The sequence below is a fragment of the Lepisosteus platostomus genome, chromosome 28 (genome assembly GCF_059453375.1).
Source record: "Lepisosteus platostomus isolate fLepPlt1 chromosome 28, fLepPlt1.hap1, whole genome shotgun sequence".
Lineage (NCBI taxonomy): Eukaryota > Metazoa > Chordata > Actinopteri > Semionotiformes > Lepisosteidae > Lepisosteus > Lepisosteus platostomus.
This window is the reverse complement of record NC_142638.1, coordinates 7795491-7821104: the sequence shown is the minus strand read 5'-3', so window position 1 is coordinate 7821104 and position 25614 is coordinate 7795491. Positions and strand designations below refer to the sequence as shown.

The 25614-nt window shown below is 44.3% G+C and overlaps 1 protein-coding gene and 1 long non-coding RNA gene across 4 annotated transcripts in view; one reads left to right on the top strand and one right to left on the bottom strand.

Annotated features, from left to right (window-relative positions):
• The window catches only part of LOC148638747 (rho GTPase-activating protein 27-like), a 48164-nt gene that overhangs the window by 7704 nt on the left and 14846 nt on the right, over positions 1-25614 (top strand). For all 3 annotated transcript variants that reach the window (XM_088623199.1, XM_088623197.1, XM_088623198.1), the window contains exons 3-4: positions 23172-23618; positions 24524-24724. In XM_088623199.1, the coding sequence (XP_088479325.1) occupies positions 23172-23618; positions 24524-24724 (648 nt within the window). The remainder of the gene's footprint in view (positions 1-23171; positions 23619-24523; positions 24725-25614) is intronic.
• LOC148638748 (uncharacterized) lies at positions 11308-17821 on the bottom strand. Its single transcript, XR_015931014.1, has 3 exons — positions 16623-17821; positions 15993-16075; positions 11308-12820 (listed from the first exon to the last, which is right to left on the bottom strand). It is a non-coding gene; the product is annotated as an uncharacterized LOC148638748 (long non-coding RNA).

The window sequence follows — 25614 nt, the reverse complement described above, 5'->3', positions numbered from 1 at the left end:
TCGGGAGAAGACCAGTGTGTTGATCAGCTTTTCAGCAACAGTCAGCGATAACATAGGTTAGTCTGACGATATTTCTGAGGTAAAAGAACGATGTTTTGACAATATGTTGCACATTTGGGGCGAATGTCAAGCCTGAAGAGAAAAATTAAAGCAGTCTGCGTGATAAATGAAGTCTGTTAAGACTTCTGATGTGCGTTACAGCTTTCTGGAGCTGTGGTTTATTCAGGGCTGGACGATTGAGCTGTAACGTGCCTTACAAATTCGGGCACATATGATACTAAAATGCAGGTAGCAAAGTCTTCGGGCTGAAGGCAGAAGCCAAACGAGTTAACTGCGCAGTTTGATTTCCTCATCTGCGCGTCGGTAGCGAATTTGTACGTGTCCTCTCCCAAGAAAAAGTAACAATTCAAGCTGTTTGTGCGCTGCAGGTTTGGTGCAGTTAGTCGCAAAAGCGTGCAGTTGTGTTGATGTTTCTGTCTTGATGTACTGCCGTTTCCTGTTCAAATATTTATTTTAGAGACTCATCTCTGCAGGGGCCATATGCGTCTGTGTGCCGCAGGGTGGCGGTAGTTGATTACATGGAAGCATTGAGTCACAACGAAACTGCCCGGTGAGCAAACTGAGGAAACTGAGGATCACACGGGTCTGTTGGTGTCGTTTTTTACTGAATTTGTTTATGTGCTTGGAATATCACATGAGCGCGAACACTCTAGTTGTATTTTGTCCCTTTTAAATATGGTTGGTGGTAAACTTTAGACAAAACGGGGTAAAATGTGTGAAATAGGAAACTGTGAGTTGTTACTGGGTGTACAGACGCTGGTAAGGCCGAATGACCGTAATCATTAATCACGCTTGAAAGTGGACACGGACTCAACCCTAGAAGATCAACCTGGTGTTGTGATTTGTGAAATTTGGTAATAAGGGTTATGCGTCGCTGGTGTTCGTAACGTATAGCGAATTCAGACTGCATGCTATATTATCTGAAGTCAGGAAAACATGGAGTGTTGCTTGAATTCTGTTATTCAGTACCTGCCATTTGGATTTAAAGCAGGGTACTAACTGGGGTTGACCCGAGATAGTACTGGACTACCTAGCAAACAACGTATGACGCATCTCCCAGTTAAACACATCAATTTATTAGCTTAAAAAATAGCTCTTTTTTTTTAGCTAGCTCAGGTGCAGCTTAAGAGCTGCGCACTGCACCTGTTCGTACGAAATTGGTCGCAATTAACCGTGGGAGTCCGTGATCGTGACGTCACGCAACGCTCAAAGGTCTCTGTCGCTGCTTGCGGCTGCAGGTGTCTCACCCGGTGACTCTGTTACCTAAATGGGAAAGTGGGACAAAAGGAAGCTGGCAACGGGGCGTCTGTTTAGGCTACAGAATCCATTGGTTTCCAAAACACCCTGACTCACGCTCACTTGTAGCAACGTAGTATTACTCAGAAACCCTGCAACACGTGGATTCGTGATTCAGAACCCGCGGGTTTCAAAGAAGTTAACACTCTAGTGCATGTGTCTCGCTGCTGTTGTGTGACCATTACTGATGTAATTATCAGAGGACGCGCGGTTAAAAGGCTGATTTGCGCAATACTGATAAAATACTAGAACAAAGATGTTAGTAAAAAAAAATCAACAGCTCGCACTAACTAAAATGGTAGCACGCCGGCCCGTTGTAGTTTTTGTTCCCACCCAGTTGGAAATAGTAAGCTAATATTTGAAGAGAGAGGGTTCAGGTTATTATAAGGGAAAAAAAACACACAGCGCAACGTAATTAAGTCATGAAAATGCAAACCAACAAAATAAACATTTGCATTGTGCAAGAGGCAGCAGGACGGCAGTGTTCTCTCTCTGGGATCCTCCCCTCTTTGTGAGGGCAGTCGCCTAGTTCCTGATGATACAAACCTGTCGAATGACTTTACAGAAAGTTAGCAAACCGCCTTTCTCTCTCTGACCTAATGAGTGTGGTTTGTAGGTCTGGGCCGGAGGAGGGTAACGCTCTTCAGAATCGGCTGCACCGCTGCGGTCATCATGAAGCTGCCTCTTAACAGAATGATTTTTATGAACACGATTAGTTTACAACCCGGAGAGGGGAGCGGCAACGATGCGCGACAACATCTCAGCTACACGGCGCGATACAGATTCCACTCCCGGGATTTTAACATCCGTATGAAAACGAAATTTATGACCGATAGTACTCGCTCCACCCCCCTGAAATTCTTTAACTGGACTGGAAGGATCTCGCAAATAAGCTGTGTCTTCACAGGGAAAAAAAAAAGAAGCAAATATTCTTGAGCTGAGCTGGGAGCACGTGTTGGACGCAGAAAACTACGCGAGCTGTCACCTGTCTGACTGAGAGGTTGCAATGATAAAACAAAAAGTTACATACACAATTCGATTTAGTTTAAAAAATATGATTTAACTTCTTTAAGCCTGTCTATTAAACTCAGCTTAATAATCAAACTTTCTTTTAGATTAGTGCCTTTAAAAGTAGCATCTCAAAGCGCTCAACGATAGGTGTACAAAATGTGAAAGCAGTGACGGGGATCGCAAAGGACACACTTAGCACATAGAAGCAACAAGCTGTAAGACGTGCAGCAGAAGATATATAGTCATTCCGAAAAAGATTCTGACACAGACATTAATTAAATAACAGCCCTTTTGAAGTCTAGATTTATATGCACTCAGAGTAGGAGAGGCTGATATTCTTAGGGATAGAATTCCGGAGCTTTGGGGCGCAGCATGAGAGGGCCCTGTCACCCACAGAGTGTGAAGGAGCTTGGGGGACACAGAGAAGACTAGAGTAAGACATGCAAAGGCTGCAACGTGGGGAGAAGACAGATAAGTCCGATGAGTACTGAGGTGCCAAGCCATGCAGAGCTGTTATTACAGGACAATAAAGTAATCTTTCTTAAGGTTACCAGACTCCGACTTTATTTAGCGTGCCATTACTGTGCATCTATTATTCTGGCTCCCATAACGACTGGATAAAGCAGTTAGAAAACAGACGGGGGGCATTTTATACACCCAGAAACTGCTGTAGTGAAATGAACATCCATGTTCTCGGGCGAGGTGCATGTGGAACTATTGCGGTTTTACAGAATTTAAGGGGATCACGACTCCCTTGACAGTCAGCTGTCCCGAGTTTGTCCCACTGTCCCTCTGTAAAACCCCGGTGAAGACGTCACTTTCTCGTCAAAGGTGTTCGAGAGGTCCGTGAAGGGGGTTTTCAGAACTCGGGTCTGGGAGAAGGCGTTCAAAACAGACGCGCAGGCATGTAAACTTGGGCTTGTTGGATGAGACAGATTTTATGTATAGTGAACCTGTCAGTTAACCCTCTGAACTCCTAAACCCCCCTACTCAATGGGCCTGATTTTGCACTGTTGCTCCATGAGCCTGACAGCCCGGATCTTGCACTGTCAGATTTCGGCCCTCTGACCTCACAGGGGTGGTCACTCTCCGTGATGACCACGGGCTCCACCTGCCTCAGCCCAGCTTGATCAGAGTGGGGCGACCCTCTACCAGTTAAGCAAACGAGATGGCTGATTTCACAAAACCACTTTAGTCATTGGCCCACTCTTGAGTATAATAAAATACCAGAAAATAAAGGGAAGTCCTGCCTTCACACAAAGTGAAAGTTGAATTCCCATACACAGTCTTTTTTTAATTAAAGTTACACTTTCTTGTTTCAGAATAGCACAAAGTTGAAATAAAGAAAGCTCACATACTTGCACAGTATCTGGATATTTTTATGGCACTATAAACAGCCTATCTGACCTCCTCCTGTAATGTCTATTCAAATACTTTCCTCAAAATACTTCCTACACTACATTTAGCTCTATGTAAAGCTACAAGTAGTGGAGACTGCAGTGCAGAGAATTGGAGATGCAAAAACCTCTTATATCCTTCCTGGCTCTTGTCTGTCTGCTTAAGACCGAGTCTAATTTTATCCTCAGATATTCTGTTTCAAGTGACAAAACCAGCCTTGAAACAGAAAAAAAAGCAGCCTGTTCTTTTGCATTCAGTTCATAGTTTTAAGTGAGTGAGCTGGCTATCCCAACTAGAGAGAGGTGTGAACTCTTTTCATTTCAAACCTGAGAAAGCAAAACAGTTTTGTGGTTTTGAATAGAAAATAGAAAATCTAAGGGTATTGTAATGTTTTCAGTAGTGGTATATTTTATATGGGCAGCACGGGGTGCAGTGGTTAATATTGCTGACTCACAGTGCTGAGGCCCCTGGGTTCAATTCTGGACCTGAAGTGCTGTCTGCGTGGAGTTTGCATGTTCCCCTCTTCTTTGTATGGGTTTCCTCCAATTGCTCCAGTTTCCTCCCGCAGTCCAAAGATATTTTTTTTCTATCAAAATAAACTTTATTTCCAAAACAACATCTCACAATAGAAAACATTCTCACAATCAGTAAACATTCTAGCAAGGTATGAAACTAACATGCAATAAAAACCCTGGCGTCCTGGTCAAATTTCTCATTGGCCCTTATCAATCATGGCCTCCTAATAATCCCCCTCTATGAATTGGCTTAATTACTCTGCTCTCCTCCCTACTGATCTGATAGCTGATGTGTGGTGAGCGTTCTGGCGCACTATGGCTGCCGTCGCACCATCCAAGTGGGGCTGCACATTGGTGGTGGTGGAGGGGATCCCCATTACCTGTAAAGCGCTTTGAGTGGAGTGTCCAGAAAAGCGCTATATAAGTGTAAGCAATTATTATTATTATTATAAAAACTTGTCCATTATCAACCATTGTATCAATCATTGTACAGTAAGTGGATGATGGGGCTGGATTTGCACAAAGAAAGAGTCCAAAGATATACTAGTGGTTTAACTGGGTTCTGGGAAAACTGGTCATGGAGTGAGGGTGTCTGTGTGTGTGCCCTGTGATGGACTGGTGTCCCACCCAGGGTGCACCCTGCCTTGTTAATCTGACTCCCGTAACGACTCTGTACTGGATAAAGCTGTTAGAAAACAGATGGGTGGCATCTTATACACCAAGAACCTGTTCTAGTGAAAGTGTGCTGGGGACAGAGCCATGTGGAATGGTGACAAGGGTGCAAGCCTGGGGGTAAAACAGGCCCCACAGGCCACAGCAGATGCATGATGGGACAGCAAGATGTAATCTTCCTCGGCCTTCGCTCCCTTCCTCTCCGGACGGAGGCTGTGCGTGCCACTTCCCAGCGCCTCCCATGTTTACAAAGGAGAGGCGGTGCATCTTCCTGGGAGGCACAGACATCGCCCTTCCCGTTTGATCTCGAACGGCAGACTTCGATCCCCCCCCAGCTGTGGCGACAGCGGAATTGAATTATATACTGTATTAGAAAAGGCCAGGGAAAAATGAGTAAAATGGCGTGTTTTCATTATGACCCCTTTCTGCATGTCTAATGAATTGATAAAGCATGATAAACTCTGGTCTGGGTTCAGGAGTGCAGTGTACCCTATTGATTGATAGTGAAATGGGTGGCTTTGGGTTGAGCACCTATGAGCTGCTGACTGGTATCTAACAGGGTGACAACAGTGAGAATGATGCAGAGAAATCCCTTTAATTACTTTGCACTTATACTAAAGAAATATAAACGTGCCTGATTATTTACTTCCTAAAAACAGCCTTCGTACGCAAAGGTCTTCATTTAAAATTATTGTTGTTCAGAGCTGTAATGTTGCTAAAATTGACAATAGTACCGTTTTTTAAATAGCTGTCTCTTTTTAAGACAAATCGGTTTCAGTAAAAGGTCAGCATCTCTCTTGTTTGGGTCAGAGGTTGCAGACTAGAATGTTTTGAGGTTTTATAGGATAGCTCTGTTTCCACTGAGCATTGTTTTAGTTTTTTACTCCTTCTCCCACGCTAGAACCACAGGCCCTGCGATCTAACTGCTATAACTGAAGATTTGTTCTCTTTTTATAGATTTTATAAAGCCACTTGGAAAACACACTCTTTGTTTTAGCTACGCCAGTTATTCCCATTGCATATTTCACTCTACGGAATCTCAAATTGCACGTTATATAATTTATCTATCAGGATTATTAAAAAGGGATTATACTTCCTATAAAATCCAGAATAATATTATATTGCATTTCTCTTTAATTGCGATTTTCACTGGAGCTTGAGCGTAGTTCTGTTTTATTCGATCACATGTTTTATTCGCTCATACCTGTAGCGACCACACTCGCTACAGGTATGAGCGCTTTTTAAAAAAAAATGCTGTGCAGTGGAATTGTGCGGGGCTGAAGCAGCACGTATCGCTGTGTCGCGACTTGAAACGCGTGTTAAGGTCTGTTTGTGTTTTTTTGCGTGTGCCGTTAAATCTTCTATCGACAGCGGCAACAAAAGAGTTAACAAGTACCTGAACTCTGTTAGCCACTCCCGGAGGTCGAAACCTGGTTCACAAGCTGCCTGGTTTCCACCTGGGGGAGAGGTGTGGCCTGGATCACCCACCAGGAAAGCGACAGGACTCGGGATAGGTGGCGCTCCTCACAGCCGACGGAGAAACTGGGGATTTTAACCTCGGACCCGGCCAGGCCACAGAGACTGCTGCGTCGAGCACGATTTGACAGCTTTCAGAAAACAAAAAGATAGTCGCGAACCAGTTTGGAAAAGGCAGGGTAAGCTGGATACTCTTCTGTCCTTTCAGTCTTTTCCTCAAGAAGATCCCAGCACGACAGATTCGAGAGAAGGGTGTAGGAGACGGTAGATTTAGTAGCCCTGGTGTTGCCCTAGGGCATCTCAGAAAGCAATGCGTTTAAAAAACGCAAGTTCATAGTTCATGATTTATGTTTTATGTCACATTCTGCTTTTGCATGAAGAAAACTTTTTTTTTACTTAGAGATCCCATTAACTTGGTGTTATGAGAAATACCCGATTACTTCCCCCCCAGTTGATGATGTTTTTTTTGGGTGGAAGGGGGGCGGGTTTAAAGTCAACTTGCGAAGCTTATTTTCCATTTCCCGATTCGTGTGATTTGCTTTCTGCGCTCTCTACCAGAAAAAAAATAATAATAATTTGACTGGTAAATTATGTTCCTAGGTCAAGGAAGTGAACTGTGATATTACAGCCGCAGTATGAAACTGAAAATGAATCAGGGTAGACATTTCTGTGCCAGATCTGAGAGGCGTATTCGGTTGCAGAAATCTGTCAGATAACGCTAAAAATAAAAACAATGAAACCGTGCTTATCAATTGCGCCCGAGAATTGTCTTCACTCTGGAGGGCATGCAGGGAGTAAAATAAACGATTTTATAATAAATAAAGGAAGTAGAAGTTCTGCCCATTTAATAAGTGGATAACTTTGACCTCACGGCACGTAAGTTAATTATTACTTATTAGAGGCGTGTTTTATTTTTATTTCAAAGTACCGAAAGCCACCTTCTAAATAGCTGACAGAATTGTAGAAGTTTCCACTGCAAAATGGAATCCAGACCTTCAGGGTGTAAAAGACATACAGTTGTAGGCTGAGCTTTCCTTGCGTGGTTGAACGGTGTGGTTTTGGGAGAAACAGTCTACACGCAGTCCAGCCGTGACCATTCGAAGCCTTTTGGCCGTCTTCTTCTCGCACAGGCAGTTGGTCCAGCTTGGCTACTGTGCTCAGATGAATTATCTGAGTGGCTTTGCAGAGTAGCAGATATTGAAAGGCTTTGGAAGAAGAATGGCAGGTTAATGGCTTTAGGGACACTTGCTGGAGGAGAGGTGTCTGCCTCATTGTGGAGACTGGAAACACTGCTCTGAGAATGAAATCTGGACTTTCCATAAAATGCTTTCCAGTAGCCGTAGGTCATGAGACCTTTTCAGGTTCTTTTGTTTTTGGCACTTAGAGACTCCAGTGCCCAGACACTGGAAGACACTGGGAAGCCGGAGCCTCGAGCGCAAGGCAGGGTACACCCTGGACAGGACGCCAGTCCATCGCAGGGCCAGTGCAAGCCCATCCTACAGGGGGACAATTTGGAGGCCACAGTAAAGGCCAAGGGGGGAAATTCAGCCCGGACACCGGGATAACTCCCTCCTCTTCTCGAGAAATGTCCGGGGATCTTTAATGACCACAGAGAGTCAGGACCTCGGTTTAACATCTCATCCGAAAGACGGCACCCACTACAGTATAGTGTCCCCACCACTATAGTGGGGCATTAGGACCCACACAGACCACAGGGTGAGCGCCCCCTGCTGGTCCCACTAACCTCTTCCAGCAGCAACCTTAGCTTCCCAGGAGTCTCCCATCCAGGTACTGACCGGGCTCAACCCTGCTGAGCTTCAGTGGACTGCCAGTTGAGAGCTACAGGGTGATATGGCTTCTGGCGGGGGGGGGGGGTTAATTTGTTTAAGTAACATCCAGGTCTCATAATTGGATACTCCTAGGTGTCCCTCGATGAGACCCAATGAATGTTGATAAAGCTTCTTACCATTTCTGACAATCAATGACATCTCAATGTTTTGCCTCATAAGGAACTGAAAATTGTGTTTTGCTGTCACAGAGGTATTTTTATTGGATGACTTTCAGTTTCAAGCTTGACATAATGCAAGCATTTCGTGCGCAGTGACACACAACATAGTCATTCTTTTCCCAGCCCTCTCTCTCTCCTTCCAAGTTTTCTGCATGGCATAGCTATTTCTGGATTTATGCAGCCTTCTTCACACCCGGAGAAGGCTCCACAGCAAAAACATTGTGTTTCTTTTCTCCTCTTTTCAGCCTGGAATAAACCTTTACTTGTTCCTTTGCAGCCTACGCATGCTGACTCAGCTCCCTACTTGAACTATTCCTGTTTTTTAGTTGCTAGATTATCTATACCAATATCCCCAATACCAGTGTCTGGATCTTGCTCAGATTGATATCTGACCAATTCCTTCATATTAGTATGATATAATATTTGACAAATATTGCACTGAAAAGACGTCAGACTTCAGGCGTCTCTTGATCATTAGGGGTCTTGTTATCCACAAGCCTTAAAGAGATACTTTAGGAGTTTGGGTTGTGTTTTGAAAGTACATTTTGTTCAACAGAAACACTTAACTGTATTGCCAGGCTATGGTGGTTAGGGTAGAATCCATGTGTCTTCTTTTGTTTTTGCGTGTGCTCAAACTGACTTTGAGCAGAGAACCGGAGACAGAGTTCTCCCTTATTCTGACTGGGAGGTACCTTACTGTCCTTTGTGAGTGCTGTGTACATGTGTCCTGTAGAAGCCACTCGATACCCCTTGTTAGTCTGAGCTGTGTGGGGGAAAATAATGAACCTGTGGGAAAGTGAAAGGTGAGCAGACATCTCCTGTTGTGTTTTTGTCTGTTCCTTGAAAAGGCCCAGTTTGTTTTAAAACCATTTTGCTACATCTTGCTTGATTACCAATATTTTAATCTAATTACTGCTTTTGGGAGAAGCTGTATTCATCATGCCTTGTTTTGAATGAATGTTTGCTCGGCTGTTCTGAGATGATGCACTGCCTGTCTTTCATGATGTGTGATTTATGTAGTGGAGCAGTAACATAGGGTGTGATAAGCTCTGTTTGGAAAGAAGGACAAGTGCATAAAGGAGGTATCAGGGTCTTTGTTTTGTATTGCTTGGGGAAACTCTTTGTTTGAAAGGATTTCAGGGACATGACGTTGTCAAAGCACAGTGGTATCATATTGACAAAACATTGGATAATATTATAGTGTTGGGACAGTTGTGGGCATTAGAGAAGTTGACAGGCTCACACATCTGTTTATTACAAGACAGTGATCACAGATATCTTAACTGCCAGCTGATTGAACCATCAGATTTTGCACTGATGTTATTTCACCATTTTCTTGATGCATTTTCCCTGGTGCTTAATTTTAGGAAAACTCCAGTTTGGGATCTCTTGAACAGTGCTGCTTTTATGAGAACAGAGTTTTACTTTTTTTTTTAATACCCAGTATTGCATTAAATAAATAAACATGTTACTAGAGGAATTAAATTATGCATTTTGACAATTCCTGGCATAATTATTTAGTGATTAATGCATATGTAATTTACAAGCATTTTATGAACATAATATATCAATAGTGATAATAGTCAAAGTGTGTAATAATAATAGTCAAAGTGATAATAGTCAACATCTGCTGTAAATTAGATGTACTCTAATTCTCCATTCTCCAGCCTGAAGCCCACTGCCAACCCTTATCGTAGGGGGTACTGTATGTCTTTGCAGAAAGTATATTATTCCATCTAGAACATTAATCATCCGTAGGTGTGACTCTTCTGGCTTAAACAGGAGTAAAGATTGTGACTTGTGGTAGTTTTGGAAGCAAGCTGCAGAAAGCTTGTGAAGTGCTGATTTGGTCCTCTAGGAATTTTGTCTCTCTCCTCTGCCATCCTCTCCTGTCAGGATTATGTCTGCAGAAGGCAAGATCATGGTCTGATCAGGAGAGGACTGTCCCGACATCCCTCCTTAGACAAGAGGGAATGGCAATGTTCCAGACATCCTAAAGTTTAGGAAAGTATAAGGAAACCATCTGTTTCTGGGAGGGAAAGACATTGTCTGCATCTTTCTCGAACCCTGAGCAATAAAATGTATTTTTCCAAGTCCAGCTTCGCCAGCCTGTGAAAAGCGTTACTGTGGCCGACAGGTCAGCATGCTTTCACTACCAGCATAACTTGTTTTATGACAAGAAAACAAAATTGTCCATTGTCTCAGGATGGTTTAGCTTCTTAATTCCAGTTCACGACTGGACACCTGTAGCTCTGTTAAGATAAAGCTTTGTATGTGTATTTTAAAGATCTTTTGATGTTTCACTTCAAAAGTCCTGGAAAAATAATCAGTTGGATCAATTAATGTGAATAAGGTCTTTATAGCTCAGATGGTAGGAAAACAGCAGAACCCCTTTGAGCCTCAAGGCGATGTTAGTCAGACTGTGCAACATGAACCGTTTTCTGCCCAGTGTAATTCATGTTTTGCTTCAAAGTTCAGTTCCTTTTTCGTGTCCTGGTGGTTTTTTAAAAGAATTTATTAACAAGTATTGTGGTTTTTGATGAAAGTATCTCAAACCTACAAATTCACGCACATGAAAATTTAAGGAAGTCATACTTGGTGTTCCCTAATTTAAACAATGTTGCATAACATGGTAAAACTTTCCTCCTGCATGTTGCTGTTATATTTCTTTACGACATTTTGCAGTACACCTATAGGTTTGTGTTGATTGGAGGTGTCGTTCTGAAGAGAACAAAAAATCTGTCTGACTCCACCTAGGTTTGTGATGTTGAGCTCTTTCATTAAGTACATTTGGAAAGTTGAAGCTCTTAATATGTCACATCAGAAAAAAAGTAATTACGGAGCTCTGTTTTTCACACACTGGTACATTCCTGCTTTCTCTGAACTTTATTAGGAAAGATGAGAGGCATTAAGGCATTAAGCTATGTACTGTATTATGGTTAGAGTATTCAGACAGGGTAAAAAGTATTCTGAAGGAACTCAACTATCAAAGATGGGCATGCAGACCTGGCTGTATAAGTCTTATATGCTAGCAGCTCTATCACCCTGCAACTCCCAGCTGGCAGCCCACAGAAGCTCAGCAGGTGTGAGCCTGGCCAGTACCTGGATGGGAGACCTCCTGGGAAAGCTAAGGTTGCTGCTGGAAGAGGTGTTAGTGGAACCAGTAGGGGGTGCTCACCCTGCAGTCTGTGTGGGCCCCAATAAAGTGACGGGACCGTGCTATAAAAATGGTGCCGTCCTTCGAATGAGATGAAACTCCGAGGTCTTGACTCTCTGTGGTCATTAAAAATCCCACAGTATTTCTCAGAAGGAGTAGGGGTGTAACCCCAGTGTCCTGGTCAAATTTCTCCTTTGGCCCTTACCAATCAAGTCTTCTTAATAATCCCCATCTTTAAACTGGCTTCATCACTCTGTTCTCCTCCGCCCTGAGAGCTGGTGTGTGGGGAGTGTACTGGAGCACTCTGGCTGCCATCACATCATCCAGTGGGGGCTACACACTGGTGGTGGTGGAGGGGAATCCCCATTACCTGTGAAGCGCTTTCTGAGAGGAGTATCCAGAAAAACGCTATGTGAGTATAAGGATTATTATTATCCAGATGTTGAAAATGGGAAGAATTATTGGACAGCCATGAACTGGATGCCCAGGGAGATGTACTGGCACTTAACTGGAGTCAGACTTAGCATGCTTGAGTTTCCATTGAACACACTGTTCTCTCGTGACTTGGCCAGCACCTCTAAGTTGATGAAGCTGTCAATAAGAGCCGTGTTACTTCTGTGTTCAATAATAGCCCTTCTGTGGCGTATGTGCCTCTTGCAGTGTGCACATACTGAAGTCAGCATGGAACTCGGGCAGCTGCAGAGGTTGTGGCTTTGGAGCGGAGTTAGTTTGCAGGGGGCAATTCCAGGATTTCCGGGAAGCCGTGAGGAAAAAAAACCAAGGAGGAACGATTCCAAATTGCAGGAAAAAAACATGTGTCCGGTGCATGAGAGAAGTCATGTTGTTTAGCATCAGAAATGACCTTCAAAGTGTTTTTCAGTCTTGTTTCCGTTTTGATCTGCAGTTGCAGGTCCTTAATGTGTCACACAATTAGCTCTGGTGGGGATCGAAAGGTGATTTTCTCGCTCCAGTTCTGCAGCAGCTCTGTTTCCTGAGTTAGACGCTTTCTGAGTGAGACCGTCTTCAGCATCAGATTCATTTATTTCATCTTTTCCCAAGTGGACACATGGGATTGCAGGTGTCTCTCTCACAGCGCCAACAGAGCAGCAACGCCAGATCGCACAGAATTGCTTAGTAAAGGCCATCAGCAATATTGATCTCCCACTGCCCTTGATATTTCTGCAAATCCTTGGATGTTTAAAGGGTCAGGCTGGACAAAGCACTTCCCTGAAAAAAGAAAAACAAATAACACCGCAGGATTCAGATCATCTTTCATCTGATAAATTCACCGATGACATTCAAATGCATACTCTCGATTTTGCTAAGGTGACACAGAAAAAAAGGGAAGAAGCTGGGACTGTGACTTCTGTCACATTCATTTGAAAAGAGGTCTGTGTTTGCTGTTAGAGAGCTAGAAACTCCACACACTCCCACACTGCTCACTCACAGGCATGCCAATCTAAGCAAAACCTGCTTTCCTTTAATGTGCAACTAGGAAGAGCCTTGCATCATGGGGGACTGCCTTGGCAGGGCAAGTTTCAGAGCAAGAGAGGAATTCTCCTACTTGTGGAAGAGAGATTTTACCTTTGATTCGCCTCTATCATAATCACTATTAACCCCACCAAGAGTGACGGGAGACACTGTTTGCTACAAAGCAGAGAGAAGCTCTAACCAGCTAATCTCCATTATAATGAACTAATAATTTCAGCTGGTGCACTGAGTGAATGTCTTTACTGGGAGAGCCACTCTGAGACCAACACCAGCTATTTTTTTTATGATCTACAGTATGGGCCTCCAGACCCAGTACCTGAAAGCCCAAATCGACTCCTGATTCTAGGAAATGACAGGTAAATCGACAGTTATCCAACCATTAGGGGCACCTGTTTAAGTAGCTGATCCATTAGTCAGCGTTTCAATGTTTAATTGATCATTGTTACATTGTTCTAGGCCTTTGGAAAGTGAAGATTTAAAGGCTCTCTGTAAAACCTGCTGTATTGGGGCTCTCCAGGACCAGGGATAAGACCTGTGATGTATCAGACTGCACACAAAGCATATGACATTAGACTGATAAAGCTTGATAAATTAATCCAGGATATTTAAAAACATTGCAGATTCTTCCTAGACTTTCCTGCCTGTCTCTCCATCCAGTGTGATGAAAACGGCAGATGGCCACCCCATTGAAGGATGCTGGTTCAATGACAAAAGTAGCAGGGGATTTGCAGTCTTTTCGCACACTTGGCTGCGGATGATGAACTTAAACCAGAACGGTTTAACCCCCAATCTTTGCAGGGCTTGATGTGAACGTTATTGAATCTGAAACCAAATCTCCTTCCCTTTTTTAGTTGGTTGTTTTGTGGATGGCGGTTATTTATAAAGCTACAGCCAGACCAGGTGTAGTTCACTGAGTCTCTCCTAATCCAGGCTGGGGAAGGACTGAAGTCCAACCAATATTTCTCTCGTGTCGTTGTGTGGACTTACTTGATCCAAGTGCTGACAATTACTTTAGTAATTAAGGATAAGGATTTCAATGGCATGTCACTAGTGTTAAGCCCAGATCATTATGGGTTTGCTTGTTGGCCTGCAACCCTGCTCAGTTTTTGAGCTGAGTTTTTTACTTGGATCCTTAACTGAGCTCCACTCGGCTGAAATCCAGGTATACAGTAGCACAAGGGAGTAAAATCTAGGGGACTGGATTCTTTATTTTTTTCTTTGCTTGTGCTGGCTTCCCAGCTCTTTGTTGAACATCTCTCATTGCTTTATTGATCTGCTGTGTGTTTTTTAGGGGTGGCTGGTTGCTGGGCGTCATTGGGGGGGGAAGAATTGAACCTTTATTCAGCAGCAGATATATTTCTGCATGGCATTGATACCGTTTCATTCATGTTGCTCATTTGTATCTCCCTGCTGATCATACAAACAAGTTTTTTTCTTTTTTGAAATCCGTCACGAGGAATATTTGAATAACAAAGCTGCTTGCTGGGAGGTGTTGCAAAACAGAACCAGTTTTCCAGCTCCTTGACATGCCCTCTCTTGTCTGCAGTGAACAAGTCAGTGTGCACTGGGCTTGAAGCTGAGGGGAGTTTGTGATATTCAACGCACTAACGTCATGTCGCGGTGCAACGCCCTTAGTTCATTTTGTCACAGAGAGTCCTGCTCAAGCTGACCGAGCAGAAATGCTTGATTCTTGCTGATTGCCGGATTAGGGGCAATTTTAAAGAGATTATTACAGTTCTTTTTAGTGTTTTTTTATTTTTAATTAAGCAAAGAATTTGCACTTTTCCATGACAAACTGGTTTTACAGTATATTAAAAACAAAGCTGTTCTCGCTGAGTCTCACTAGAAACAGAGGAGTACCACAAATCAGTGTTCATTCTCATCCCTACGGTCATGTTCTAAACCACTTTATCCTGTACAGGGTTGCAGGGGAGCTGGAGCCTATCCCAGCAAGCAGTGGGTGCGAGGCAGAATACACCCTGGACAGGACACCAGTCCATCACAGGGGACACACAGACACAGACACCCACACATACTCTCCTCGGGGCCAGTTTTCTTAGAAGCCAATTAACCAACCACCATGTCTTTGAACTGTGGGGAAAAACCTTGGTGAAAATGGGGAGAACATGCAAACTCCACACAGATAGAACACCAGGAATTAAGCTCGGGGCCCCAGTGCTTTGAGGCAGCAATGCTTACCACTGTGTTAGCCTCTGTACTTTGTCAATGAGGGTAAAATTCACAGCCTCAGTGTGGCTTCAATTTGCATTCTGCTCCGAAGAAACATTCATGGGATTGTTAAATCATTAAACTACCAGAAGGCAATCGGACAAAACGGACTTAATGTCCTCCCAACGTGTGTAATGTCTTTATACTCTCAACATTGAACAGTCAGGCTTCTTATGTACTAAAACCGCGATTCAGGGTGCTGTTAGCTTTTCCCATGCTGTAAGGTTTGCAGTGCTCTCTCTTTTTTTAAAGAAAATCCTCAGTTCATAATCTCACAGGCTGGCACCCAACTCAATTAGTGAATTAATGAAGGCTCTGCTTGGTGGGAGTTTGGTTTTCAAATCTGTTTCAAAAATGCGCCACAGCCCTCAACCCCAGCACCTCCTCTTTCACTGAGTGTGGCCAGGAGCTCTGGGGAGGTGGGGGGTGGGCTTCAACCGCTGGGCTTTGCGCCTTTTCGGTTTTCGTTTTGCAAAGAAAAGGAACTGGGCTGGTTTCTAGCCTCCCAAAAGAGGAAGAGAAGTGACAATACAGAGCACTTCCTCTGCGCGCTGTGGTGGAGGAGGCTGTCACACTGAAAAAAGGGGTGTGGAGAGAGAGAGGAGCAGACAGGCTTGGCGTCGTGGCCCTCTTTGAAGATCCTGTGTGAAGGGCAGGGTTTAAATCGTCCGTCTCTTACCCTTTCTGACCTCTTCCCTGCTGCTCGGTTCTCCATGACTGTCTTATTCCTCCTCCATTGCTTTACTCTTTGTGCTGAAAAGGCTGAAAAATAAATAAACACCCATACTTTGATGGGGGATTCAGCAGGAGAGAAAGGATCATATTTTTATTGTTTAATGCAGCCTCTCACAACCTCGCCCTGATTATCTCCTATCACTGAAATGCAGAACCCATCTTAATATACCAGCAGCTCATCTGTACAACAGATCACTTAAATTCTCACTTTTACCACAAAGTATCTAATGTACAGCACAGTCTACATTATCCAGTGTACAATGTTGCCTATCACTGTATTAGTTTAGAAAATCTTGTCTATGTAGAACAGCACCACCTACTGGTCTACCAACACCACTTTCAGCAGCTTCCTAAGAGGTCTCAAACCCCAGTATTGCCCAGGCCCAACCTTGCTTAGCATCTTGGATTTGATGGGATCAGGATGCAAAGTGGTAGTGCTGCTTTCTGTAGCTTCGTTTTAGATCAGTTGACAATATTCCTTCCTTTTAAACCCCTAAATAAAGGCGTAAGAGCTGCTGTTCCCCTCCTGTGTTTGAGAGACCGAGAGAGAGAGAATCCCAGGACAGCTACTCACCCTTAGAAGACGATGGTATTGAGTAAAACACAGCTGTTTCATTATTTTACAGAGCTGTTTTATGTCACTTTAAAGATTTGATCCTTATTGAGTTTTGTTCATTTTTAATGGCAGAAGAGAAAGTTGCTTTCTGACCCAGTCCCTGTGCGAAATACTTTGCAATCTGGGCAAATGGCTTTGCATCATTATATTGGTTTCCATGCCTACACTTCCTTTTTGCTAGCTGACAGGAAGTGGTTGAAGTGCCATGACCCATCCTCTCTCTCTCTTTCACTCTCTTGTTTTCTCTCTCTCTCTCTGTATATAGGCAGTTCTCTTTTTTTTGTTTATCAGCGGCGGTGCCTCTCATTGGTGCGGGCTGTTCCTCCACCGTGTCTCGCTGAGCGGTAGTGTGGTCAGGGTGTTGTGGAGTTGAGTCCTGCACAGCGATGCTGCCCTCGTGAAATATTTTTCTGCCCTGTTGGATTAACATGGTTGATATGATAACAATGGCTCACAGGGTCTTCAGGCACAGATCCAGGTCTCTGTCATTGTCCACTGAGGTAGGTTGATTCTCACACTACCCAGGAACTGACTTCAACAGCACAGCTTTGTCTTAAGACTACTTGGGAAGGTTAACCGAATGCTAATGCTCAGAACAACGATTCCATCCCAAAGTTTGTCAGGTAGTTAGAGAGAAAAACTTCGGCACTGTTCTTTTCTCGTCGAATGTTTCGACTAAAGTTGTCTCTCGCGGTTTCACTTTTCAAGTTGTCGAGCCGTTACTTCGACAAAATTGGTGTGTGAACATTACCAACATGAAGGATCTTTTTACTTCTCTTTCGTGTTCAAGTGGTATTATTGTGTGTTTTATGTAGAGCTTATTCTTGAGTGTTTGACGTTAAAGATGGCTCTGTCCCCCTTGAATTCTGTGACTTTTATTTGACCCTGTTCCTATTAAGCAAAAAAGGAGGAATACACAATTCTAGCATCAGATATCAGACAGGAAAAGCTTTTTAATTCCTTGAATCATAATGGGAATGTTCTTCCTGGCAGTTACTTAGAAATGAATGAGCCTTCATGAGGTGTGATATTAGTAAAAGCCTAGTTTGAATTGCATCTGAATGAGCATAAATATTTAGTATTCAGTCTGTTCTTCAACTTTATTCTCAGCTCTTACAGCGAAAAGCAAACGAAAACTTTTGAAATCATGTTTCTCAGTTTCCCAGAAGAACAAGGCATTTAGTCGCTAAACAGCCATGCAGTCAAAGGTGATTACACAAAATTAAAACAATAAATATTAAATCTCTGGCCCAGTCTAATATTCCGAAAATGAATGCATTCCAAGAAGGAAGGCTATTCACCGTTAGAAATTACTTACGAAATTAAAACGATTTCTTTTTTGACAGAATAGCTGAGAATGAGCCAGGGGTGGGTAGCGCAGTGTTGGTGTTGCAGTTAGAGGGGCTGCTTTGCAGCTTCTGAGTCTTGGGTTCGATTCTGCCTTGGGAGGTCTTCTGTGTGGAGTCTGCATGGTCTCCTCGTGGCCACATGGGTTTTCGCAAAGCTCTTTTGTTTCCACCCAAGCTCCGAAGACATGTCGTCTAGATTAATCAGTGTCTCCAAAATGTCCTTTGTGAAGCAGACTGGTGGCCTGTATCCTGTTGTGTCCCCATTGAAGGTTATTCTGTTTTAAGATGCAAAACCAGTAGCTTCAATTCTGCTTCTTTGCACAGAGAGTTCTGTTCTGTTTACTCTTTACTGATGAGGCTCACGGTGTTTACCTCTTCAGTGTCAGCAGCAGCAAACCCTCTGTGTCTAACTCACTCATTTCCACACTTGTTGTGAGCCTTTCGTCAAGCAGCCACAGCTGTGAAAACTCCCACAATGCCCACTGTGATAAACACAGGTACAGAGGAGGTTTGTAAAAAAAAAAAAAGCAACAGCATACAAGAGCCTTGTATGAAGTAACAGTTCTGGGTATTGCAACAAAGAGAACTGCTTTGTTCTCTTGTTGCCTTCTTTGTTGGTGTTTGTTCAGCACAATTAACCTGAGCCTCCTCTTATCGGAACGTAATTGATGCTACTGCACAAAATGTGGTGGCGAGTTGTTTTTTGTTGACAGCCCATATTTTCAATTATGCAAATGTAACACTTACCGTATGTTGAACGGTGCCTATCTCTTCCTAAGTTAATCTTCCCATCCTAGAAAGTGCTAGTAAAGAAAACGAACTGTGTCTGTGTGGCTGGTTGGCTGCATTTGCAATCCCACGTACAACCTCACAGATTCAGCCTGTCCCCAGCAACACAATTTAAACAGCGATGGCTAGGCCATAAATGCTGTCAAAGATGTAACGGTGAGCTGTTCTATAGGCAGCGGTGTGGATTAGAGGCCAGGGCACTGTACTCATAACTATAAAAGGTTGCAGGTTCAAATCCTGGGTTGGGAGGAAAGCAGCTGTGCCCTTGAGCAAGGAATATCTCTCAGCCTGCTCTGTGAATCAGCACAAACGATTGGTAAAATGGACAAATAATTCAAAACATTTGGAAACGCCCTGTGTGAGGATTCATGGTCTTATTAAATAATGCACGCTGCAAGGTGTCGATGCTCTTCTATTCACCATTGGCTTGCTTTACAGTTTTGTGTAAGGAGAACCGGACAGTTCTCGTCGGTATAACAGTAGACCGAGCACTTCAGTCCGTTTTAGTCTCAGGGCCTGATCTGTTGATGTGCTGGTACTGTATGGTTTGTAGCTGCTGTAGTCTTGCATTTCCTCACCCTGTGCTCTACCGGAAGGCAACTTCTGACAGCCTGTTCAGAGCACCAAACCGTCTTGCATTAATCAAAAATAACCTGCAGGCAAATCACTTGATAAATTTGGAAACGCACCAATGCGAACACGTTGTTAGCTTTGTCTAGCAGAAAGGGTGGCTTTTTTTATTTCGAAATTGTTTAGATACAGAATGTTACCTTTACGGTAAGGCAGGTCAGGGGCACAGACTATCCTTTACAAAGGTTTAAACATAATTGTGTGCAAAATTGTGTTCCAATTCCAGAAACATGTTTTAAATCCCCCCCAGTGTGTTGTAAGCCTTGTAATTTGCAGGATCTGAACTTTGCACTATGTGTATCGTGTCTACAATGGCTTTGTCAGTGTCTGGTCTGTCCTGTCTCTATGTGCACAGTGGACCAGTAGGAACGATATTTCGTTCCACTGTATACTTGTAGATGGCTGGGATGACGAACTTGAATAGGCACCATCAGTGCCTGAGCTATATTACAAATATTAGGCCACAGCTGCTGTGCACAGCAAAAAGATACCTTTTTTCTGTTGAATGGAAAAGAAATGTAAAACTAAGTTCATTACCACGGGGAAAAGATCTGTTACAGTTACTCACAATGCTGAACTCTCTAACCTTAGAAGAATGCAAGCAGAAATTCGGTTTGGGTTTCCTAATAAAAAATCCATACTTTAAAGACTTGTGTTCTCTGACAGCATTTTGCCATTTGTTTTGCTTTTTTTCCCCCCTAAAGCAAAGCAAAATGTTAATGTGTCAGATGTATAGTGAGAACAGACAGGAAAAACAACCATGAGGATGGATGCTTAATATTAAAATATAATTAGCGTTCCATCGTTTGTTTCAAAATCTGTACTGGGGACAATCTCTAGCTGTAAGACATTCAGCCACTGTCTTACTGGGCTCATTGAAAGACAACAGTCTCTGTAGTAGTCCCCAGGCATTCAGCTGGGCAGGCGAGACACTGGCCACAGGGCTCATTATCCTGGACAATGTTCAGCTCAGCAGAGTCTGCCCCTTTCCTGTCTCTTTGAGTTGGGTCTTCACAGGCGACTGTGTAAGCAATAACAGGGAGGGTCTTTTGTGTTGCATATGGCTTAACTTTCATGATATCAGAGTTACGGTATTTCATCTTTCATTTCAGCGGGATTAAAAATAGAAAAGAGAGCTGTGCACGAATTAAAAACTTTCTCTGCTGTTGCTGGGGCGTGCGTCGATGTGTGGTGGGATTATTTTAAAGGCATCTGAGGTGGCATTTCTAGTGGCAGGGTTGGCAGCCAAACCAAAAGCTTCAAGAGTTTAGTTCTTTTTTGTTGTTGTTGTTGTGCACATGGTCTTCTAGTTCATTTTGGCTTGCGCATTTCCCATCCTAAACAATGTGCTGCTCATCATGTCGTAAGACTTCGAAAAACCCTACCCAGGTTTGGCGTCGTATGGTTTCATAGGCGTTTTGGTTTGAAATCCTGACACTGGGGTGTGTTAAAAGAATCCGACACAAATTTAGAATTAACAGCAGATTTCAAACTAGGTGATGGTGCTCTTTTTTTATTTTTTGAAGGCATTAGATACAACGGTGGTGGGAAGGTTCAGTGTGTAACTGGGGCAAGACTCCCCAGCGATTATAAGCCGAATGAGATACTGTAGGTGGGCTCCTATTGTTTTGCAGGCTTTCCTGTGTTTCGTATGCACAGATATGGGGTGGGAGGTTCTAGTTTTGTGTTTCTTACTGTGTAGTTCTCCTGCCAGGAGCCAGTTACGATCACTGGTGAGTTCGGAGCGTGCACAGTGGAGAGGCGTGTAGTCCAAAACATAGGGTCTCCTGCCACAGGAAAATTCTGTGTTGTCCAGGAAGGGGCTTTATACGACTTCGGTATACTGAATTTACACTGAGCCCTTCTATTACAGCATACATTCAGGATTTGTAGCTGTGTGCCATGTAAGTATTGTTTTATAGGCATATGCTGCATAACACCCCTGGCAGGTTCTGCCAACAAAGTCCTACGTTGCTGTCATTTGCATGCATGGTGCATTTGTGAAATGGCGCACCAATGACATTCACTGTGCCCAAGGAAGGCCAGGGCTCTCTGGTGCACATGCTGAAAGAACAGTTCTGACTTTGTCACTGTGGCTTGCTGAATTGTTCATGAAACAGATCACTACGTTGAAGTAGGTGACAATGTATGGTTTAGCAAGTGGGCTGTCAGTTTTGCACTGTGCACTGTAGCCCAGGTAATTCTTCCTAATGGTTTGGTAAATGAGGCCAGCAGGGCTTGTGGTGGGACGCAGACCAGGGGTGCTGTCTGTGTGGAGTTTGTATGTTCTATTCACGTCTGTGTGGGTTTCCTCCAGGTGCTCTGGTTTCTTCCCACAGTTCCAACAATTTACTGGTAGGTTATTTGTCTTCTGGGAAAACTGGCCCTGGTGTAAGTGTGTGTCTCTGCTCTGCAGTGGACTGAGTCTCCTGCCTTGTGCCTGTTTGCTTGCTGGGATAGACTCTGGTTTCCCTGCAGCACTGTAATGGATAAAGTGGTCCAAAAATGAATGGAAAATGAGTGCACTGGGAGTCTGGTACACTGCTTGGGGTGAGTAACCACAGTAAGAGGCAAACTGGAAACTAGGAACAGAACGAGAAACTGTCCATTCTTCCAGGGAGCTATCGCCACTGTTTAGTGTTCCTGGATTTCCACTGGAAATGGAAAACTGGCGGTGGGGATGGGGAGAGGAGGGGGGAGGTCAACATCGATCAAAGCAAAAAAAAAAAATTGTTTTGTAAAAAAAAAAGGGAACAACTGCATCTGTGAGCCCCGCCTCTCCTTTGAGTTTCCCTTTCCATGTGTGACTTGGAAAAGATTAACCTTTAGCGTTTTGCACAACAGAGGCTTTGAGAAAGAGCAACTCCAGTTAGTCTTCTGGGTGTGTTTCTTCCTCCTCTCACTGAGTGCGTGATCAGCTGACCCTCGGCGACTGAAAAGAAACCGTGGGTTACGTTACCTATTAATACTCACTTGAAAGGGAAGTTTCCATTGTGCGTTTTTTGCCTTAAATGATTGAAATCTTAAATCTAACATTGTCTTGCACCAGTTTTGTCCTTCTCTACTATCTTCATTATGGAAGATACAGAGGGAAGATGTTCAAGCAGGGTTTGTAAGACAGGTGAACCCCTGTATATACAGTGATGTGGAAAGAAAAGTGCACCCCATTATGATTCTATGATTTTACACATATGTGACTTGCATGTAGTCCTCGCCGAGCCCAAACAGTGGATAAATGTACATTCCTGTGACAAGTCACACATGCAAATTTTACTTTGTCATTATATATTGAACAAAAAAGATCAGCCAGCATTCGGAAGCCCTGTGTGGAAAAAGTAAGCGTACCCTTCCTGCTTCCATGTCAGTTAAGAAGGTCCTGAGAATCAGGGGCCGCTAAACAAGTGCCATGTGATTAGTTGATCATCCGGAACGTGCTCAGACATGTGTATAGAATCATTAATAATAAATCAAATCAAAATATGTAAAACCATAGGGTCTTAAGAGGGTGTACTTTTTTTTACACATCCTTGTGTATATGATGTGTGTGTGTGTAGCAGGAACAGGAACATGCGTGTGCGTGTGCGTGCCTGGGTCTTGGTGCTCGTCCATGAAAAAGGCCATGTCTGTGAAAGATTACATTCTCCCCATTGAGCCCAAAGTGTCCGGTTTTCTTTTCAAACCAGGACAGATGCTCACGCTCTGGAAGCAGGTCTGATGAAAGCCCTATTCTCTCCCTCAGTCCCAGAGCGAGAATCCCAACACAGCGGTGTACGTGAACGTCTCCGAGTTGCGGAAATCGGCCTCGCTGAGCTCCCCGACCGACCCCGCGCCCGGCCGGCACCTGTCCAGCGAGTCCCCCGAATGGGAGGTGCACACTGACGCGGAGAGCGGCCAGGAGTTCTATTACAACCCGGCGACGGGGCAGACCACCTGGGACAGCCCCTTCCTGGACCGTGAGGCGCCCCTGGAGGAGCAGCCCTCGCCCCCCCTGTCACCCTCTGCCTCGCCGTCGCCCACCCCTCCGGCCAGCGGGGGCCAAGGCTCGGAGTGGCAGAAGCTGCTGGACGACGACAGCGGCCGGTACTACTTCTACAACCCCGTGTCTGGGGAGACGTCCTGGGAGCCCCCAGAGGACATCTGCCCCCCTGTGCATGACATGGAGCCGGACAGGCACGACGATGGGCGGGTCAGTGCGCATGCTTCCCGGCCTGTCGCTGGACTGGCCTTGCCTGCTGCTCTGATTCTTTGCTGATGGTTTTACTTAATAGCATTAACAGCTCTGTGTCTCTGTCTCTACCACCTTGGTCTGTCTCTGTCTCTACCACCTTTAAAAAGTGTAAAAGTGGTGTGCTGCTTTCCAAAAAGCAATGTCACAAGGCAATCTCTGATTATCTGACTTCCGAGAAATCTCAGCACAGCACACACTAAGCCTGCTCAGGAGGGTCTCTCCAGGGCATACACAGCACAGAGCCTGAGCTCTGAGGAGGCTGGGCGAGAACATAATGCCAAGTTTCTTCCTCTCCTAGAGTTTGAGTTTCCATTCCCTTCCTCATCCTCAGCCAGCATCTCTCAGAGTCATTCTTAAGAATGTTATGCAATGACATAATGCAGCCCATCTGGCCTACCTGTTAGTAGTTAAGTGATCCAATGATCTCATCCAGCTGTTGCTTCACCACCATGGCTGGGTAGCTTGTGCCACACTCCCACAACCTTTTGAATAAAGAAGGTGCCTCCTTATTTTGGGTTTGTGGATACATTTCCATGTGATTTCCACTTGTGGCCTCTGGTTTGTGTTTCACTATTGATTGCGAAGAAATCCACTGAGTTGATTTTTGTCAGTGGCTTTGAGGATTTTGAGCCTCCTCCTCTTGTAATCTTCCCTGTTCAAGACTGCGGTTCCAGATCGCCAGGGGCTTTTTGTGTGCAGAGGCTCCGAAAACAGCTCTACACGGGCAGGGCTGGGGTGGGGAGGGGTGTGGAGCTTGAGAAATGGTTTCACTGTCCTGTTGTGGTGGTTGAAACCCCCCCCCCCACTGGCACACACACATCCCACCCTGCCTCATCAGGTCTTTGTCTTCCTGCCGTCCGCAGCCCCCACTCCCTGTGGAAGACTACAACGAGGATGACTCCACAAGCCTAGTGTTCCCAACGGACTACAGCTATAGCCCTCTCAAAAAGGCCATAATACCCAGGGTGAACATTGACTTGGAGCCCCCAGCGCCAGCAGGCTGGTCAGTCTGCAGGGACCCTGAAGGGAAGATGTTATACACCAGCGACCTCACTCAGGAGCAGGTGAGAGCAAGTGGCTGGCTCTGGCTCTGACTGGCTTCATGTTTTCATTATGAAGCACTGGTGTTGTTTCCGCTATCTTTCCAGGGCTTTGTATAGTCAAATAACACGCTGTACAGCTACATGTGCACTAATTTTAGCACTCTTTTATTAAGCTTGGTCTCTGTTACGTCCGCAAAGCTGTTTTTCTTTGAGAACACAGCAGTAAAAGCTGTTTGTATTGTGGGTATCTGTGGTTGACATGGCTGGGGAGGATGAATGTTTTTGTTTCCTGACTGCTCACACCCGTGAAAGTTGTTTCTGTACATTTCCTAACGCAATGAACCACTCTGAAGCTCTGTAGAGCTTTAAAAAGCCTTGTGACCAGTGAGACCTACGCCTTTCTGCAATGGAGGTTTGGCCTCTGTACTCTTTTAAAGGCCTAATGGATTTACTTCTAAAAAGGTTAATCTCATTACTAAGGCACTGGCAGAATGGAGATCCTGTGTTATTCTTGTATTTCACGTTCTGAAGCTAGATTCTGGATTTCTTAAATCAGTGGTGCAGAGCAGCTGGAGGGTTGCAGCAGGCTGTGGGCTTCCATTTCAGCTCTACTGTTAATGCCCTGATTGAGTGATCATGAGCCAGTGTGAACCAGTGTAACACTGTGCAATGGCTTTTTGGCTGTTGATGATTTAAAGAACCTAGAAAACCTCCTGACCAGAGTTGTGCACCTGTGTCTGCACAACAGTACACTCCTGTGTCCAGCTCTGGCCCTTGCTGGCAATTGGTATATCTGATATAGTCCACTCCCTCCTGCTTCTGTCAATTGTGTGAGTCAGAGGGCTGGACACCAGGTGCAATTTTGCAATGAATATATTGTCTGCTTTCCCAAGGTTGAACTCTCCTTGCCA